Raw genomic sequence first — 18,096 nt, forward strand, 5'->3', positions numbered from 1 at the left:
TCAGGGTTCGATTCCCGGTCAGGGCACAGGCTGGGGCTGGGGGCTCAGTCCCAGTAGGGGGCGTGCAGGAGGCAGCCGGTCCATGAATCTCTCATCATGGGTGTTTCTCTCTCTCCTTTCCTTTCTCTGAAATCAATCTATAATAACAGTATAATATGCTAATTAGACTGGACAGCCAAACCACCTTCAGGGCGTCCTTCCAGACTAAGGGGGGGGGGGGGGAGCCAGGCATAGGCAGTTAGGGGTGATAAGGCAGGCAGGTGAGCAGTTAGGGGTGATCAGGCAGGCAGGAGAGTGGTTAGGGGTGATCAGGCAGGGGAGTGGTTAGGGGTGATCAGGGCGGCAGGACAGCAGTTAGGGGTGATCAGGCAGGGGAGTGGTTAGGGGTGATCAGGCAGGTGAGTGGTTAGGGGTGATCAGGCAGGAGAGTGGTTAGGGGTGATCAGGCAGGGGAGTGGTTAGGGGTGATCAGGGCGGCAGGACAGCAGTTAGGGGTGATCAGGCAGGGGAGTGGTTAGGGGTGATCAGGCAGGTGAGTGGTTAGGGGTGATCAGGCAGGCAGGACAGCAGTTAGGGGTGATCAGGCAGGTGAGCAGTTAGGGGTGATCAGGCAGGAGAGTGGTTAGGGGTGATCAGGCAGGGGAGTGGTTAGGGGTGATCAGGGCGGCAGGACAGCAGTTAGGGGTGATCAGGCAGGGGAGTGGTTAGGGGTGATCAGGCAGGCAGGTGAGCAGATAGGGGTGATCAGGCCGGCAGGACAGCAGTTAGGGGCGGTCAGCAGGAAGGAGAGCAATTAGGGGCCAGCGTTCACGATTGTGAGAGGGCACAGGCTGGGCTGAGGGACCCCTCGCCCCCCCCCCCTCGTACTAATTTCGTGAATCGGGCCCCTAATATAAATATATTTAGAGGAAAAAAAACAAAATTAACCCCTGCAAATTAGTGCTTCCAGGAAAAGCAAGCGATTCCTATCAGTTTCAAAGACGCTGACCAAGGCTCAGGTGAAAGAACTAACAAAGCAAGCAGAGCAGTTCATTGGAAAAGTTTATTTCACCATAAAAATGCAAACGCCCTCTCCCCAAACCAAACGGAACAGCCGCGTCCAAGGATGTGCGCGCCTCCACGGAGGGCCCGCCGATTATAAAAGTGGAACGAGGCGGCGGCCTCAGGTCGGCGCGAAAGGTTTCCGAGTAAAAATAATTTAGCAAAAACGGCTTCTTTAAAAAAAAACAAAAACCACACACGCGAACCTTGGCTAGGAGCCCAGCTGGTGACCTTCCCCAGCGTTTCCTGGAGCCCGTGGTCAGGGAGGCGGCAGGAGCCGGCCCACAGCCTGCGAGGCCGCGCTGATCGGGCCGAGCCGGACTCGCCGCGTCCAGGGACTTCCCGGCCAAAGTCCCCGGCTGTCGCTGTCCCGGCCGCGGCGCTGCCCAGTGTGAACATCACGGAAACAAAAGGGAACACCAGCGGGCGAGGCTTTCTCTCCCGGCCGGAGCCCTGGCGTCCCCACGGTGACCGCTCGCCACGGCCCTGCCCGTGGGGTCAGCGTGGTGCAGTGGGGGTCAGGGCCGCGCTGGGAGGATGGGTCTTCTGCCTGCCCGCCCATCCCGTGGGGTCAGCGTGACGCGGATCGTCCCCGCAGGCGCGGCCTGGCCAGGGGGGGCTGTCCATCCAACAGTCTTCAGGGGACTCGGGCTGACGGGCCGGGAGCCCACGGCCGCCTGTCGTGGGTGAAGGGACTCCCGACGCCGCCCTCGTCCCCAGAGGCTCCTGGGACGCGGTTCCGAGGCAGCGGGAGGAGCGGGAGGCTCCGTGGGCCCCGATCTCCCGGGGCCGGACCGGGCAGGCCTCGCCCGGCATTACCTGTCCCAGGTGCTGCGGTGCCGGCCCGGGGACCGGGGGGAGCCCGAGCGGGACCTCTGGCTGCGGCGGTGGCGGCTGCGCTTCCGGCCGGAGCTGCCCCTGCGGTCGCGGCTCCGCTCGCGGTGGCCGGAGCGGTCTTTGCTGCGGGACTTGTGTGCGCGCGCGTGGGCGGGGCTGGCGCTGCGCCGGTGCGGGCTGCCGTCCTGGTGCGAGCGCTTCTTGTGGGACCGGCGCTCCTTGCGCGGCCGCCCGTCCTCCCGGCTGCCTGCGCGCCGCGACCCGCTGCGCTCTTCCCGGGGGCGCCGGTCCTCGCCGCCCGGGTCCCCGCGGGCGCGGCCCTCGCCCGCGCTGGGCTCGCGGTTGCACTTGTCCAGCTCCGACAGGGCGTCCTTGCGCGGCGCGCCCGGCTCGCAGGCGGCGGGCGGGCCCTTGGGCTGCTGGTTGTTGTCGGGGATGCAGGCGAGCACGGCCGGGCACCGCTTCTCGGGGGAGGCGCTGTCGGGGGCGGCCGGGCGCGCGGGTGGCGGGTCGCGGCCCGGGGCGTCCTCGCCCGCGTTCCCGTTCACGCTCCGGGGCGGGGCCTCCGCCTCCGGCCTCCGCGGGCCCTCCCTCGCGGCGCCGGGGAGCAGCTGGGCGGCGGCGCTCACGCAGCCGGCCGACACGGACTGCAGGATGTCCAGCATGGGCTGCAGCAGGTCGGCGGGCGCCACGCCCAGCTCGTCGGGCGCCTGCGGGTCGTCCGCCTTCCGGCTCAGCAGGATGCTCAGCAGGCGCTGGCGCAGCTGCCGCTCCTTGCGCTGCAGGCCGAGCGCGCGCTCCTTCTCCTCCTCCACGCGCCGCAGCTCCGCCTCCTGCAGCCGCCGCCGCTCCTCCAGCTGCTGCCGCCGCAGGTCCTGCTCCCGCTGCTCCTGCTCCTGCAGCTTCGCCGCCTGCGGGGAGAGGGGCGCCTCAGCGGGGCCCGCACCCGCCCCACGCGCGGGGCGGCGCGGGGCTCGCAGACCCCCGAGGCCGGGGGTGCCGGAGCGACACCCGTCCCCGCCACACCCGGCGGTCATGCGTCCGCCGGGGCGAGCTGCACACCCCACGGCAAAGCTGCTCGGCACGGCCCCGGGCGGGCGGGCGGGCGTCTCGGGGTGGCCCAGGCCCCCGCGCGCTCGCCGCAACCGGGAGCTGGCGACGCAGACACAGGCCGCCCAGGCCGCGGGTCGCGCCGGGCCTGGCTGGGTCCGTGTCTTCAATATTCACCATGAAATAAGGACCGAGCCGCCACAGCCTCAGCGCGCCTGGCATTGTCCTTCCCGGGGCCTTAACACTGTAATTAGACAACAGGTTAGGGGGTCGCCCCTGCCAGGGGACGGGGCGCGCGGCTGCCTGGGCTCGTCTGTGCGTCTGCGGCCGGCCCAGCTCCGGGAGTGACGGGGCCTCCAGGAGGCGCGCGGAGGCTCTGGGCCTGAGGCTCGTCCACACGGCACCGGCAAGACCTCCCGGACCGAGCTCTGGAGGAGGGAGGGGCGGCCAGGCTCCAGGGTACGTTCCCTGGGAACCAGGCTCAGGCCTCGGCCGCCCGGGGTGCTGGCCTGGAGGGTCAGGGCGAGGCCTGGTGGCCTGACAGGTGGACGCTGTGCACCGGGCAGCACTGCACGGGGGGCCGAGGGACGGGGTGCCCACTGCTCCCGTCGGGGGGCTCATGTGCCCCTGGGTCTGGCCGCCCCCAGGCCGCTGGCCTGCACCGGGAGGCCGGAACGGGGAGACAGGGACTCAGAGCTGCCTCGCTCCCAAGTCTGGAACCGAAGGAGGCAGGAACCCACACGCCAGGCGGGGTCACCCTCGATGGGAGCCCGTTCCTCCTGCCGGGGCGCCCCGCCAGGCCCGGGGCGTGTGGCACCGGCGCGAGCGCCCAGAGGCGCCCCCAGGCGGACGGACCCGGCGGGTACCTTGGCGCGGCCCAGCAGCTCGGTGAGCAGCCGCAGGGACTGCAGGTTGCGCTGGGCCAGCAGCAGCCGCCGCTCCTCCAGCCGGACCTTCTCCTGCAGCTGCCGCTGCTCCTCCGCCTGCAGCTTCTCCAGCTTCTTCTGGCTGCGGCGCTGCTCCCGGTCCCGCTGCCTCTGCTCCCGCCGCCGCAGCTTCTCCTCCCGCTTGCGCTCCCGCTCCAGCTCCTCCAGCTCCTTCTGCTTCCTGTGCGGACGGACGGGCGGACACGCGGGGCCGTCGGGCAGGGCCGGGCAGGCGGGCACTCGGTTCCGACCGGGGGCTGCTCTAAGCAGGGGCCTGGGGTGCAGGCTCCAGCCCCAGCCCCGGCCCCACCCACGGATGTCTCCCTCCCTCATCCGTGTCTCTCACGCTCCCTCCCGTCCGCTCTCCCTAGAGTCAATGGGAACATGTCCTCGGTGGAGGTTCACCAAAAACAAAAAGCCAGTGGGAACAGCAGGTGCTCATGCGATTCACCCTGTCAGCTCTTCACCCCAAATCCCTCGCAGCCCAGGGACCCTTCACCCCAAATCCCTCGCAGCCCAGGGACCCGGGAGGCGGCGCACACACAGGTGGGGTCCCTCAGGGACAGTCTGGCTACGTGAGACCCAAACCTGGAGCCCTGCAGAGGGAGCCACGGGCTGACATCATGAAGGTGTCGGCTGAACAAGACACACCTGTGCAGGTGGAGGCCCCCCAAAGGGCAGGGCACAGGCTCCCACCTGGAAAGGAAGGTCCCCTAAAATGCAAGAGCACTCCCAGGGACTCATCCCCCATCCCGGGCTCCCAGGGGGACACATCCCCCATCCCGGGCTCCTGGGGGGACTCATCCCCCATCCCGGGCTTCCGGGGGTACACATCCCCCATCCCGGGCTCCCAGGGGGACACATCCCCCATCCCGGGCTCCTGGGGGGACACATCCCCCATTTTGGGCTCAGAAGCTGCCTGGCACCCGGGAACCAGAGGCAAGAGGAGGAATGAAACCCCGCCGTGCACAGCTGCAAGGAACGTTCTGGAAGCCTTCCAGAGGAGAAATATCGAACGCACAGGACCATGCACCATAGGGTCCCGTCCCTATGAGGTTCTAGAACATACAAACCCACAATGACAGGAAGCCGGGGACGCTCGCTGGGGGGGCGGTGCCCTGAGTGAGGCACCAGAACCCGTGTCTCAGGGAAATCCTGGGAGGCTCCCTGGAGGTGGCAACTTTTGTCTGAAATAAATCCACTGCCCAAGTGCGGCTCCAGCCACGCTTTGGGGGAGCTGAACATGACACACGAGCACCCGGTGCGACCAGCACGGCCTGCGACCCCCTGGGAAGGCGGGGGCCCCTGCACAGCACCCGCCTCCGCTCCTCGGCTCTGAGATGATCACACGGTCGGGGCCACGGTGACAAGACCGAGGTGCTCCGGGCGGACAGGGCACAGGGGGGCCCCGGAGCTGCCGTGAGGGGTACAGCTCGGGGTGAGGGCGCGGGAGCCAGACCCCTGAAGACCGGGAAGGAGCTGGGCAGAGTGGGGGCCGCGCCCAGGCCTCCCTCGCACTCAGGGCCCAGGGCTGGAGCCGCGGTCACCGGCCCATCCCCCGGGGGCGAGTGAGCCCGACCCCCACAGAGCAGGCAGTGGACCCTCCGCACGGCCGGGCGCCGGAGGAATGTCCGAGGCCCCAGCAGGGACAGGCCCGGCCCCGCTCCAACCACAGGCCCAGGTCCGGCCCGAGGCCCAGAGCCGGGGCCGCAGGTGCTGCCTGTTCCCATTAACCGCAGCCCCCGCACCCGTGACGCGGGCGCACTGGGCTCTGCCGGACAGGGCAGGGCCGTCCTGGCAGGACCACAGCCCTGGGCCAGACCGAGCACCCCCTGCCCCCTCCCCCCGGGCCTGAACGAACCTCTGTCCTCACCCCCACCCCCCACCCGAGTCTGCATCTGCCCCCAAGGCCCGAGCAGCTTTCCAGATGCCGGGCCACGTGGGAGAAGGACAGCACACGCGGGGTCACCGCGGGGTCACAGGGGACACAGCTGGGCGGCCTCCTCGCTGCAGGACGCACCTCCTCGGCCCAGCTTCCTGCCTCGGCTTCCCCGGCTGAGCCCAGAGCTGACGCTCGGCACAGGGAGCGCCCGCCTCTGCCCCCCACACCCCCCGGACAAGGCCCCGCGGGCAGCACCCACCAGGGACCCACCAGGGGCAGGGCGAGCGCCCACACGGCTCTGTGTGCGACGCCGGGCTCCCGGCTCAGGGCCTCTCCTACCCTCCCCCCCCCCCCCCCCCCCCCCCGTGTCAGACAGACGGACACACAGGCCACAGGCTCCACCCAACAGGCAGCGGCGGGGACGGGAGACCCAGACTCTCTGCTCCCCCAGAACCAGGGGGAGGGAGGCTCGCGGTGTTTACCAGTCACAGCAGCACAGCCGCGGGGTGAACCGGCCGAGGAGGCCCCGGCCCCCACCCCCCACCCCCCGCAGCCCGATTCGTCCTGAAACCGGCCACGCCTCCCTCGGCCTCGCCCTCCTGCTGCTTCCGGCCTGAGTTCTGGGGCGGGACCAGGCGCGCACTTCGCATGGAGGCCCCAGAGCCGGGGTGTCCGAGCGCACCGACGCCCGCCTCCACGCACACGGACGCCCGCCCGCCCGCACAGACGCAGCCCCGCCCACCTCTCCTCCGCCCGCTGCCGCTCCTCGGCCTCCTTCTCCCGCCGCTTCTGCTCCTCCCGCTGCTGCTCCAGCTCCTGCAGCTTCTGCCGCTCCAGCTGCCGCTTCCGGATGGAGGCGTCGCTCAGGTGTTTGGTGGAATCGAAGGAGACCTGCGGGGAGCACGCGCGTCAGGGGGAGACCGCGGCCCGGGCCCGTGAGGGGGGGGCGTGGCCCTGCAGGCAGGTGCTCCCACCCCTCCGACCGCCAGATGGACAGGCCCTCTCCACGCGAGAGCGCCCCACCGGGATCGGGCCGGAACCCGTTTCTGGCTCCAGATTGAGCCCCAACCACGACGCCCCCGTTCAATGGGGGAGGACGAACTCGCCCGAGGCGATCCCCTGCCTTCCACTCGCTGAGCGTTAGGACGCCGCCCCGGGCCCAGCGGGTGGCTCAGGGGTTGAGCGTCGTCCAAAAGGCGGCCGGTTCGATTCCCGGTCAGGGCACAGGCCGGGGTGCGGGCTCCACCCCCACTAGGGGGCGCGCAGGAGGCGGCCGGTCCGTGATTCTCTCTCTCTCCCTCTCCCTTCCTCTTTGAAATCAAGAAAGATTAAAAAAAAAAAAAATTGCTCCTTTTACGAGACCATTTTCTCCTTCTGCCCCCGGGGCCCACCATCCCGCTGGCCACGCCCAGGACCCGCCCCTCCACCCGCCCAGGCCGGTGCCCACGGTTCTGGGGCGCAGGCGGCGGATTCGGCACAATTCCCAGCGGAGACGCTGCCCGCCTCTCTGCCCCCGAACCCCGACACCGCGGCCCGGACCGTGCGGGCCCGGGGCGCGAGGCCGCCCACCTTGATGTTGCAGGCCACCGCCTTGCCGTCCTCGCCCTTGTACATGAGCTTCATGCCGCGCAGCGCGCTCATGGCCTGGATGAAGCCGGCGTACTCGCTGTACTGCACGTAGGCCTCGAAGTTGAGGTGGCCCCCGAAGCTGAAGGTGTGGAAGTTGCGCCCCGTCATCTCCTCGCGGTAGGGGTCGAGCATGGGGATGTCCACGTGGCGGATCGCCCCGAACTTCTCGAACACGCGGACCAGCACGTCCTCGCTGGGCTTCTCGGCGCCCGCCTCCCGGCGCGCGAACCACTTGCAGGGCAGCCCCTCCAGGTGGATGGTGTCGGGCCGCTCGCCCGGCAGCGTCTCGTTCATGTCCTCGGCGTCGCGGAAGAAGGAGTCCCAGTCGTGGCGGGTGGGGAAGTCGATCTTGAACTCGGCGGCCCGCACCTTGAGGATGTCGGAGAAGCCGCTGAGCTTGATGGTCTGGCCGTCCAGGCGCGCCAGGAAGGCGCGGACCATGCTGCGGTTCTCCACCTCGCCCTCGAAGCGGATGAAGTCCATGGTGCTCTTGGCGATGCGCAGCGTGGAGAACTGGTGGTGCTGCACCATGCCCTTCAGCCGCTCCATCACCTCCCAGTTGGAGATGGACTTGCCCGGCTGCTTCAGCTGCGGGAGCGCCACGCTGATGGTCATCTTGGTGATGGGCTTCAGGTAGAGGCCGAACGCCGGGCACAGCTCCACCGCCTCCGACGTGTCGTGCACGATGGTGGCCGCGGCCATAGCCGCCCGGGGCCTGGGGCCTGGGAAGGGCGAGGTGGTCAGTTTTCTGTGTGTGTGTCTGTGTGTCTGTGTTTTTAAATATATTTTTATTGATTACAGAGAGGAAAGGAGAGGGAGGGTGAGGGGAGCATCCAGGAAGAGAGAGAAGCATGGACCGGCCGCCTCCCGCACGCCCCCCACTGGGGATCCAGCCTGCAGCCTGGGCCTGTGCCCTTGACCGGGAATCGAACCCGGGACCCTTCAGTCCACAGCCCATGCTCTATCCACTGAGCCACACTAGCGAGGGCCACAGCGGTCAGGAGGAGAACCAAGATGGCTTCCCCAGCGTGTCCGAGGAAGGGGTGTGGACCTCAGCAGGGACCCTCAGCGCCGAGATGGCTCTTGTCCGTGAGTCATCAGATTAGCGAAAGGGACAAACAGACCTGCGCGGCTACTAAAAAACAGCCTGGCGTCGGCACCTCCGTCCGCACCGACCTGGGCGCGAGAGCCGCCTCGCTCCCCGGAAGGTGCTGGAAGCCGGCTGGAGAGGGGACTCAGCTGGGCCCTGGGCCCCGGGCCCCTGGGAGGGTGTGGCCGGCGGCCACCTGGCGTTGGCATCGATGGAACAGAAGTTTCCTGCTGATAAACCACCTCTCGCCCCGGCCGGTTTGGCTCAGCCGATAAGAGTGGCGGCCGGAGCCGTGGACAGAAGGGTCCCGGGTTCTATTCCCGCCAAGGGTCAAGGGTTAAAGGCATGTACCCTGGTTGCAGACTCGATGCCCAGCCCTGGTCGGGGGCCTGCGGGAGGCAACCCATCGATGTTTCTCTCTGTCTCTTCCCCTCCCTCCCACTCTCTCTAAAGATCAACGGGATGAGTGAGGATTAACCAAAAAAAAAAAAAAAAAAAAAAAAAAAAAAAAAAGCCCTGGCCAGTGTGGCTCAGTGGATAGAGCGCCCGCCTGGGGACTGAAGGGTCCTGGGTTCGAATCCGCACAAGGGCACGGGCACGGGCCCGGGTTGTGGGTTCAATCCCCAGTAGGGGGCGTGCGGGAGGCGGCCGGTCCGTGATTCTCTCTCATCAGGGATGTGTCTCTCTTCTCCCCGTCCCTTCTGCTCTGAAATCAATAAAAACATTTAAAAACAACAAAATGCAGAAAAGAAACACACAAGTTCTCTCTGGCCCAGGTTCCCGGCTGTGCCCCTCCTCCCACCCGCTGGGGGCGCCCTCCCCGTGGGTCGGAGCTCCTGGGGGGCTGGCCCAGCCGGCAGGCGGCTTGGCACCTGCACCCGGACAGCGCGGCGGTGGGTCCCCCATCTGCCCACCCGCCCGTGGCAGGGACAGGTCCCCAAGGCGCCAGCCCTGGGGCGCAGGGCGGGGCCCACCAGGAGTCGAGCAGAATAGGGGTGCAAGTGGGGGTGCAGAGTGACCCCAGGCCTCCCCGCGGGACGCCCCCCAGGACCCGGCGCTTGGCACCACCCTGTCTCCCAAGCAGCCCTTGGCCCTGCCCCCCGCCCCTTGGCGCCCCTGGAAGCCCAGTCCCCGGGGCGCCTCCCTAATGCCTCTGCCCCCCCATCGCTCCCCGCCATCGGGGCCCTGGTTCCCCCCATAACCCCCAGGACCCTCTTCTCCAGACCCGCGGTCCTGGCCCCGCCTCCTGCAGCAGCTGGTGCCCCGCGGTCTCCATGGCAACCCACACGCAGGCCCCACCCCCCTGCCCGCCAGGTCAGCGCTGATCCCCCCAAACCCTCACCCCTGACCCTCCAGAACCTCCGCCTCTGCCTCCGTGACCCCCGAACCCAGGCCCCCCGACTGCCCAGGATCCCCGGGTCACCTAGGCCCCCAAGACTCTTGGAAACCCCTAAACCGTCAGACCCCCCCTAAACCCTCAGACCCCCCTAAACCCTCAGCACCCCCTTAATCTCCGACCCTCAGTCCCTGCAGCCCAAGACTCTCAGCACCCCGGCTCCCCAAGATCGTAAACACCCCCAACCCCGCCCAGGCCCTCGGTATCCACGGCCCCCCTGACCCCGGCCCTCCCAGACCCTCAGTACCCCCTGAACCCCCCTAAACCCTCTGTACCCCCTGAACCCCAAGACCCTCAGGACCCGGACGCCAGTCATTCAGGCCCCGACCGCCCTCGGACCCCGGACCCCAAAGACCCAGAACCCGCGACACCCACAGCCCTCGGACCCCGGGACCCCGAGGCCCTGCCCCTTCCGGACCCGCCGCCCCCGGCCCGGCCCCGACCCCGACCCGCCGCCCGGTGACCCCTCGACCCCTTCCGGCCCCGACCGCCGCCCGGCGACCCCCCGCCCCTTCCGGCCCCGCAGCCCCCGGCCCCGACCCGCCGCCCGGTGACCCCTCGACCCCTTCCGGCCCCGACCGCCGCCCGGCGACCCCCCGCCCCTTCCGGCCCCGCGAAGGAAGCGGGTGCGGGCGCCTCACCGGCCTGGCGCTCCGCCTGCGTCCCCCGCCGCCGCGCCCTGGTCCCCGCCGCCGCCTCCGCCGCCTCCGCCGCCGCGGCCTCCCGCCCCGAGCCGCCACCGTCCGCCGGAAGTGCCCCCGACGGGAGGCCGCGGCCCGCCCCCGGTGACGCACTTCCGCTTCCGGCGCCCGGGCCGGCGGAAGCGGCCGCGCGGCGGCTCCAGGTTGCGCCTCGCGGTCCCTGCCCCGCCCCCAGAGGCGGGACTTCCGGCGAGGGCCGGGGGGTGGGGCGGGCTGGCCCCCGGCTCCGCACTGCGCGTGCGCGGACCGCTGCCTCCCTCCCCTCCCCCCTCCATCTCCCTGGGACCCGATCCACCTGCCGGCCAGGTGGGCGCGCAGCCGCGTTACGTCGCGTAGAGACAGGGGCCTGGCGTTTGCGCCTGAATTCCTGCGATAATCACATATGAGATGGCAATAAACGTTAATTATACATTATTCACTATCTAACCATTCATTTATTATTATACTACGTAGACATCCTTAGAGAATATAGTATATATATTGCAATATACCTATGCAATTGAATTATAAATATTTAATTATAAATATTTATTAATATATAGAGTACATAATACAGCTATGCCATTTAATTAGGAGTATTTAATAATCAATATTTATTACTATACGCCCTAGATCATATAGCTATGGCATTTAATTATAAATATTTAATTATAAATGCTTATCACTATACATCCTAGATAATACAGATATGCAATTTAGTTTGGAATATTTCATTATGAATATTTATTACTATACATCCTAGAGAATATACCTGTGCAATTGAATTATAAATATTTAATTGTAAATATTTATTAATACATATACTACATAATACAGCTATGCAATTTAATTGTAAATATTTAATTATCAATGTTTATTACTATACATCCTAGATCATCTAGCTATGCCCCTTAATTAGGACTATTTAATTATAAATATTTATTAATATATATACTACATAATACAGCTATGCAATTTAATTGTAAATATTTAATTATCAATGTTTATTAATATACATCCTAGATCATATAGCTATGCCCCTTAATTAGGACTATTTAATTATAAATATTTATTACTATACATCCTAGATCAGGCGTGGGCAAACTTTTTGACTCGAGGGCCACAGTGGGTTCTTAAACTGGACCGGAGGGCCGGAACAAAAGCATGGATGGAGTGTTTGTGTGAACTCATATCAATTCAAAGTAAACATCATTACATAAAAGGGTACGGTCTTTTTTTTTTTTTTTTTTTTAGTTTTATTCATTTCAAAAGGGCCGGATCCGGCCCGCGGGCCGTAGTTTGCCCAGGGCTGTCCTAGATCATATACCTATGCAATTGAATTATAAATATTTAATTATAAATGCTTATCACTATACATCCTGGATAATACAGCTATGCAAGTGAATTATAAATATTTATTAATGAATGTTTATCACTATACATCCTAGATAATATAGCTATGCAATTCAGTTATAAATATTTCATTATGAATATTTATTACTATACATCCTAGATCATATAGCTATGCCTCTTAATTAGGACTATTTAATTATAAGTATGTATTACTATACACCCTAGATCATATACCTACCTATGCAATGGAATTATAAATATTTAATTATAAATGCTTATCACTATACGTGCTAGATAGTATAGCTATGCAATTTAATTAGGAATATTTATTAATAAATGCTTATTACTATATATCCTAGGTAATGTACCTATGCAATTTAGTTATAAATATTTCATTATGGGTATTTATTACTATACATCCTAGAGAATATACCTATGCAATTTAATTATAAATATTTAATTATAAATGCTTTTACTGTACATCTGAGGAAATACAGCTATGCAATTTAATTAGAAATATTTATTAATAAATGTTTACTACTATACATCCTAGATAATACAGCTATGCAATTTAGTTATAAATATTTAATTATGGGTATTTATTACTATACATCCTAGATCATATAGCTATGCCACTTAATTAGGACTATTAATTATAAATAATTACAGGCAGCTGATCGATGTTTCTCTCTCATCGATGTTTCTAACGCTCTATCCCTCTCCCTTCCTCTCCGTAAAAAAAAATCAATAAAAAATATATTTAAAAAATAAATAAAATAAAATAAAATAGTCATGTTTTGTGTAACATGGGCATTTGCATCAATGTTTACTGTGTTCAGAGAGAAGACCGCCCGGCCAGTGTGGCTCAGTGGTTGAGCATCGACCGATCAACCAGGAGGTCAGGGTTGGATTCCCGGTCAAGGGCACATGCCTGGGTTGTGGGCTCCATCCCTAGTGTGGGGTGTGCAGGAGGCAGCGAATCGATGTTTTTCTCTTATCATTGACTAGAGGTCCGGTGCACGAATTCCTGCACTAGTGGGGTCCCTCGGCCTGGCCTGCGGGATCGGGCCGAAACCGGCTCCCCGACATCCCCCGAGGGGTCCCGGATGGCGAGAGGGCACAGGCCAGGCCCAGGGGCCCCACTGGTGCACGGATCAGGGGCCGGGGTGGGACACAGGAGGGCTCCAGGGAGTGTCCGGCCTGTCTCGCTCAGTCCCCATCGGCCGGAACCCAGCAGCAAGCTAACCTACTGGTTGGAGTGTCTGCCCCCTGGTGGTCAGTGCACGTCATAGCGACTGGTCGACCAGTTGGCTGTGTGCCCCCTGGTGGTCAGTGCACGTCACAGCGAGCTGTTGAGCGGCCTTAGCATATCATTAGCATATTACGCTATGATTGGTCGAACGGACGATGGGACACTTAGCCTATTAGGCTTTTATTCTATAGGATGTTTCCATCTCTCTATCCCTCCCCGTTCCTCTATCTCTAAAAGAAATCAATAAAACTTTTTTTAAAAAAAAAACAACCATGGTATGATGCCGGGAGCCGGTCCATCCTTGCTGTTTCAAGGGACCTGGCATATATGGCATATGGTTCTTAATATGTTTGCTCACCTTCTTGGCGCTGTGTTTTAACCAAGGTCACCTCTCCGAGAAAGGTTGAATCCCCAGGTAGGGATTTTCCCCTGAAGTTAGGGAGGGAATAAAACCCCTCAACTAAGTGCCAGGCGGGTAATTAATCACTTTAACTACGAACAATCATGCTTAAGCTACATAATCTTTACTCCCTGGAATGGAGATAAGAAACGCCCTAACCTTTTTAATAGAGATTGATAGGATTGAATCAACTGGTATAAATACAGATGTAACCAGACAGAAAGAGACAGAATTCAGAAGACAGAACCTACACGGAGCCTGGAGACAGAAGAACTTCGCTGGAGAGAACATGGCAATAGATCCTGGACTGAACCTGACTGCAGAAAATGGCAAGAGAACCTGACTAGAACCTGGTGACTGAACCTGGCTGGAGATCTGAAGCAGAACCTCTCTGGAGATCCAGACCAGAACTTGACCTGGACAGAACCTGGCTGGAGATCCTAACCAGAACTTCACTGGAGATCCTAGACAGAACTTCGCTGGAGATTGTGGCTAGAGATCCTGGCAAGGCTGCTGATCAACTGAACGCTGTCTCCGTGTCATTCCTTCTTCGCCGACTCCGTCCACACCTTTGGGGACCCCTGGACCTGCTGGGGTTGGACCCCGGCAGTATGAGATCATCATCATTATGTTGGTAAATGAGTTCAGGGCACATTTTTTTTTTTTTTTGCCTCCCCTGGGAGACGCCATGAGTGAGCTCTGGGAGCTGTCTCCCAGAGGCGGTTTTTGTTTTGTTTTGTGTGTGTTTTTTCCCCTCGGCAACCGGGTTCCTCTCGCCTCTGAGTCACTCATCCTTGTAGAATCGCAGGTACCAGACACTCAGATGGACGGTTTCAATGCTGGTCGACCAGTCGACTGCCCCCTGGTGGTCAGTGCACGTCATAGCGACTGGTAGACCCGTTGGCTGTCTGCCCCTTTTTTCATATTTTTATATTTCATATTTTTAATTGATTTGAGAGACAGGAAGAGAGAGAGAGAGAGAAAGAGAGAGAGAGAGAGAGAGGAGACGTCAATGGCCCTAGCCAGTTTGGCTCAGTGGGTAGAGCGTCAGCCTGAGGACCAAAGGGTCCCGGGTTCGAGTCCAGTCAAGGGCACGTACCCCCGTTGCAGGCTCCTCCCCTGGTCTGGGCGCGTGAAGAGGAGTCGACCAATCGATGCGACAGAAACGTGTTTCTCTGTCTGTCTTTCCCTCTTCCTTCCACTCTCCCTAAAAATCAGCGGGAAAATATCCTCAGGTGAGGATTAACCAAAACAAACAAAAAAAGAATAAGATAAATCCAACGATTAAATAGGCCAAATGGTGGGGGTAGGGGGGCTCCACCCCATTGATGTATCAGACCAAGATCAGATGTGAGTAAGGATAGAAGATAGATAAATATATAAGGTAGATAGATGATAGATAGATAGATAGATAGATAGATAGATAGATAGATAGATGATAGATTCTATCAGATAGAAGGTAGATAGGTGATAGAAGGTAGGTAGATGATGGATAGATAGATAGATGGATCAATACATTGATAGATATATGATAGAAGGTAGAAGGTAGGTAGATAGATATAGATAGATAGATAGATAGATAGATAGATAGATAGATAGATAGATAGATAGATATCCCCTGTTCCATTGATGGTTAAATGTATCAGACCAAGATCAGATGTTGGTAAGGATATTGGTCCATTGATCATAGTCGATGCATCAAACCTAGATCAGATGTTGGTAAGGATAGGTAGATAGATAGATAGATAGATAGATAGATAGATAGATAGATAGATGACAGATGATAGATGGATAGAAGATAGATAGGTGATAGATAGACAGGTGGATGGATAGATACATTGATGGATACAGTGGGGCCTTGACTTACGAGTGTCCCGACTAACGAGTTTTTTGAGATACCAGCTGTCTCTCGGTCGACTTTTTGCTCTGAGTTGCGAGCTAAAATTCGGGTTATGAGCCAGCTTCAGATACCCCACCGCTAGTTGGCGCAGCAAACGTCACAGTGACAGCCACAACGTCAGCCCAGCATCACGTGTCTCACTCCTTCACTTTAAGATTTGACATACGAGTAATTTGAGTTACGAGCTCCGTCATGGAATGAATTAAAGTCATAAGTCAAGGCCCCACTGTATATGATAGAAGGTAGAAGGTAAGTAGGTGGATAGATAGGTAGATAGATGACAGATGGTAGATAGAGGGATAGAAGATAGATAGGTGATAGATAGATTAGATAGATAGATGAATGATGGATGGATGGATGGATGGATGGGTAGATGGATGGATGGATGGATGGATGGATGGATGGATGAGTAGATAGACAGACAACAGATGATAGATGGATAGAAGATAGATAGATAGATGATAGGTGGATGGATAGATACATTGATAGATATATGATAGAAGGTAGAAGGTAGGTAGGTAGATAGATGATAGATAGAAAGATAGATAATAGAAGGTTGAAGGTAAGTATGTAGATAGAAAGATAGATAGATGATAGATAGATAGATAGATAGATAGATAGATAGATAGATAGAAGATAGATAGATAGATAGATAGATAGATAGATAGATAGATAGATAGAGGACAGATAATAGAAGGTAGATGGTAGATAGATAGATAGATAGATAGATAGATAGATAGATAATAGATAATAGAAGATAGAGGGTAGATAGATAGATGATAGATAGATAATAGAAGGTAGATGGTAAGTAGATAGATGATAGATAGATAGATAGATAATAGATAATAGAAGATAGATGGTAGATAGATAGATGATAGATAGATAATAGAAGGTAGATGGTAAGTAGATAGATGATAGATAGATAGATAGATAGATAGATAGATAGATAGATAGATAGATAAATAGAGGATAGATAATAGAAGGTAGATGGTAGATAGATAGATAGATAGATAGATAGATAGATAGATAGATAGATAGATAGATAGAGGACAGATAATAGAAGGTAGATGGTAAATAGATAGATAGATAGATAGATAGATAGATAGATAGATAGATAATAGATAATAGAAGATAGATGGTAGATAGATGATAGATAGATAATAGAAGGTAGATGGTAAGTAGATAGATGATAGATAGATAGATAGATAGATAGATAGATAGATAGATAGATAGATGGTAGACATCCCCTGTTCCATCGATGGTAACATGTATCAGCCCAAGATCAGAAGTGAGTACGGATATTGGTCCGTTGATGGTGATAAATGTACCAGGCCATGACCAGATGCTAGTAACTGGGGGCCACTGGGAATTCTCTGCCCTGACTGGGCATTTTCCTGCTCCCCCCTCTGCCCATCGAGGACCCCGCACTGGCTTCCAGGACGGAAGCTGGGGTCCCCTCTGTGCCCCGGGTGCGGCACTCAGCCCAAGGAGGACCAGGGATCCGACGGACCCTCCTGAGGAGCCCTCTCCCTGCCCGACTGTGTCCCCAAGAAGCTGCCTTAGTCCTCGGGTCTCGGGCTCACCTGCAGGGGAGGGGCCCCCAAATCACGGCCTTGCTTTATTGTGGAACGTGGGTTCCTCCTGAGGCGACCTGGGGGTTGTGGGCCCCCCACAGGGAGCACCACCCTTGTGTGGTTTGGGGTTTTCCTCTCCTCAACTTGAAAACAGAGCAGCTCAGAGAGGAGACCTACTCTCGTCCTCCTCGGCCGCCCAGAAAACAGGCAAAGAGCCTCATCTATGCACTGCCGACCGATCTATCATCTATCTATCATCTATCTAGCTAGCTATCATCTATCATCTATATCTACCTATCTACCTACCTATTCATCCATCCATCATTCGTCTATCCATCCATCTACCCATCCATCCATCTGTCTATCTACCCATCCATCCATCCATCCATCCATCATTCATCCATCATTCATCTATCTATCTATCTATCTATCTATCTATCTATCTATCTATCTATCTATCGATCTATCTATCTATCATCTATCATCTATATCTACCTATCTACCTACCTATTCATCCATCCATCATCCATCTATCCATCCATCCATCCACCCATCTGTCTATCTATCTATCTACCCATCCATCCATCATTCATCCATCATTTGTCTATCTATCTATCTATCTATCTATCATCTATCATCTATATCTACCTATCTACCTACCTATTCATCCATCCATCATCCATCTATCCATCCATCCATCCATCCATCCACCCATCTGTCTATCTATCTATCTACCCATCCATCCATCATTCATCCATCATTCGTCTATCTATCTATCATCTATCATCTATCATCTATATCTATCTACCTACCTATCCATCCATCCATCCATCCATCCATCCATAATTCATCTATCCATCCATCTATCCATCTGTCTATCTATCTATCTACCTATCTATCTACCCATCCACCCATCCATCATTCATCCATCTTTCAGCTGTCTATCCATCCATCCATCCATCATTCATCCATCAATCATCTATCCATCCATCTATCCATCCATCTGTCTATCTATGGATGGATGGATAGGTAGATGATGGATGGATGGATGGATGGATGGATGGATGGGTGGATGGATGAATGGAT

The 18,096-nt window shown here is 57.6% G+C and overlaps 1 protein-coding gene across 1 annotated transcript; it reads right to left on the bottom strand.

The window, feature by feature from the left end:
* Positions 1-1,706: 1,706 nt before the first annotated feature.
* AKAP17A (A-kinase anchoring protein 17A) lies at positions 1,707-10,620 on the bottom strand. The gene is made up of 5 exons (XM_059680190.1): positions 10,493-10,620; positions 7,306-8,087; positions 6,479-6,627; positions 3,795-4,035; positions 1,707-2,789 (listed from the first exon to the last, which is right to left on the bottom strand). The coding sequence occupies exons 2-5, from the start codon at positions 8,065-8,067 to the stop codon at positions 1,857-1,859; spliced, it is 2,085 nt and encodes a 694-aa protein (XP_059536173.1). The 5' UTR covers positions 8,068-8,087; positions 10,493-10,620; the 3' UTR covers positions 1,707-1,856.
* Between the last annotated feature and the right edge of the window lie 7,476 nt (positions 10,621-18,096).

Source organism: Myotis daubentonii, chromosome X (genome assembly GCF_963259705.1).
Source record: "Myotis daubentonii chromosome X, mMyoDau2.1, whole genome shotgun sequence".
NCBI classification, from domain to species: Eukaryota; Metazoa; Chordata; class Mammalia; order Chiroptera; family Vespertilionidae; genus Myotis; species Myotis daubentonii.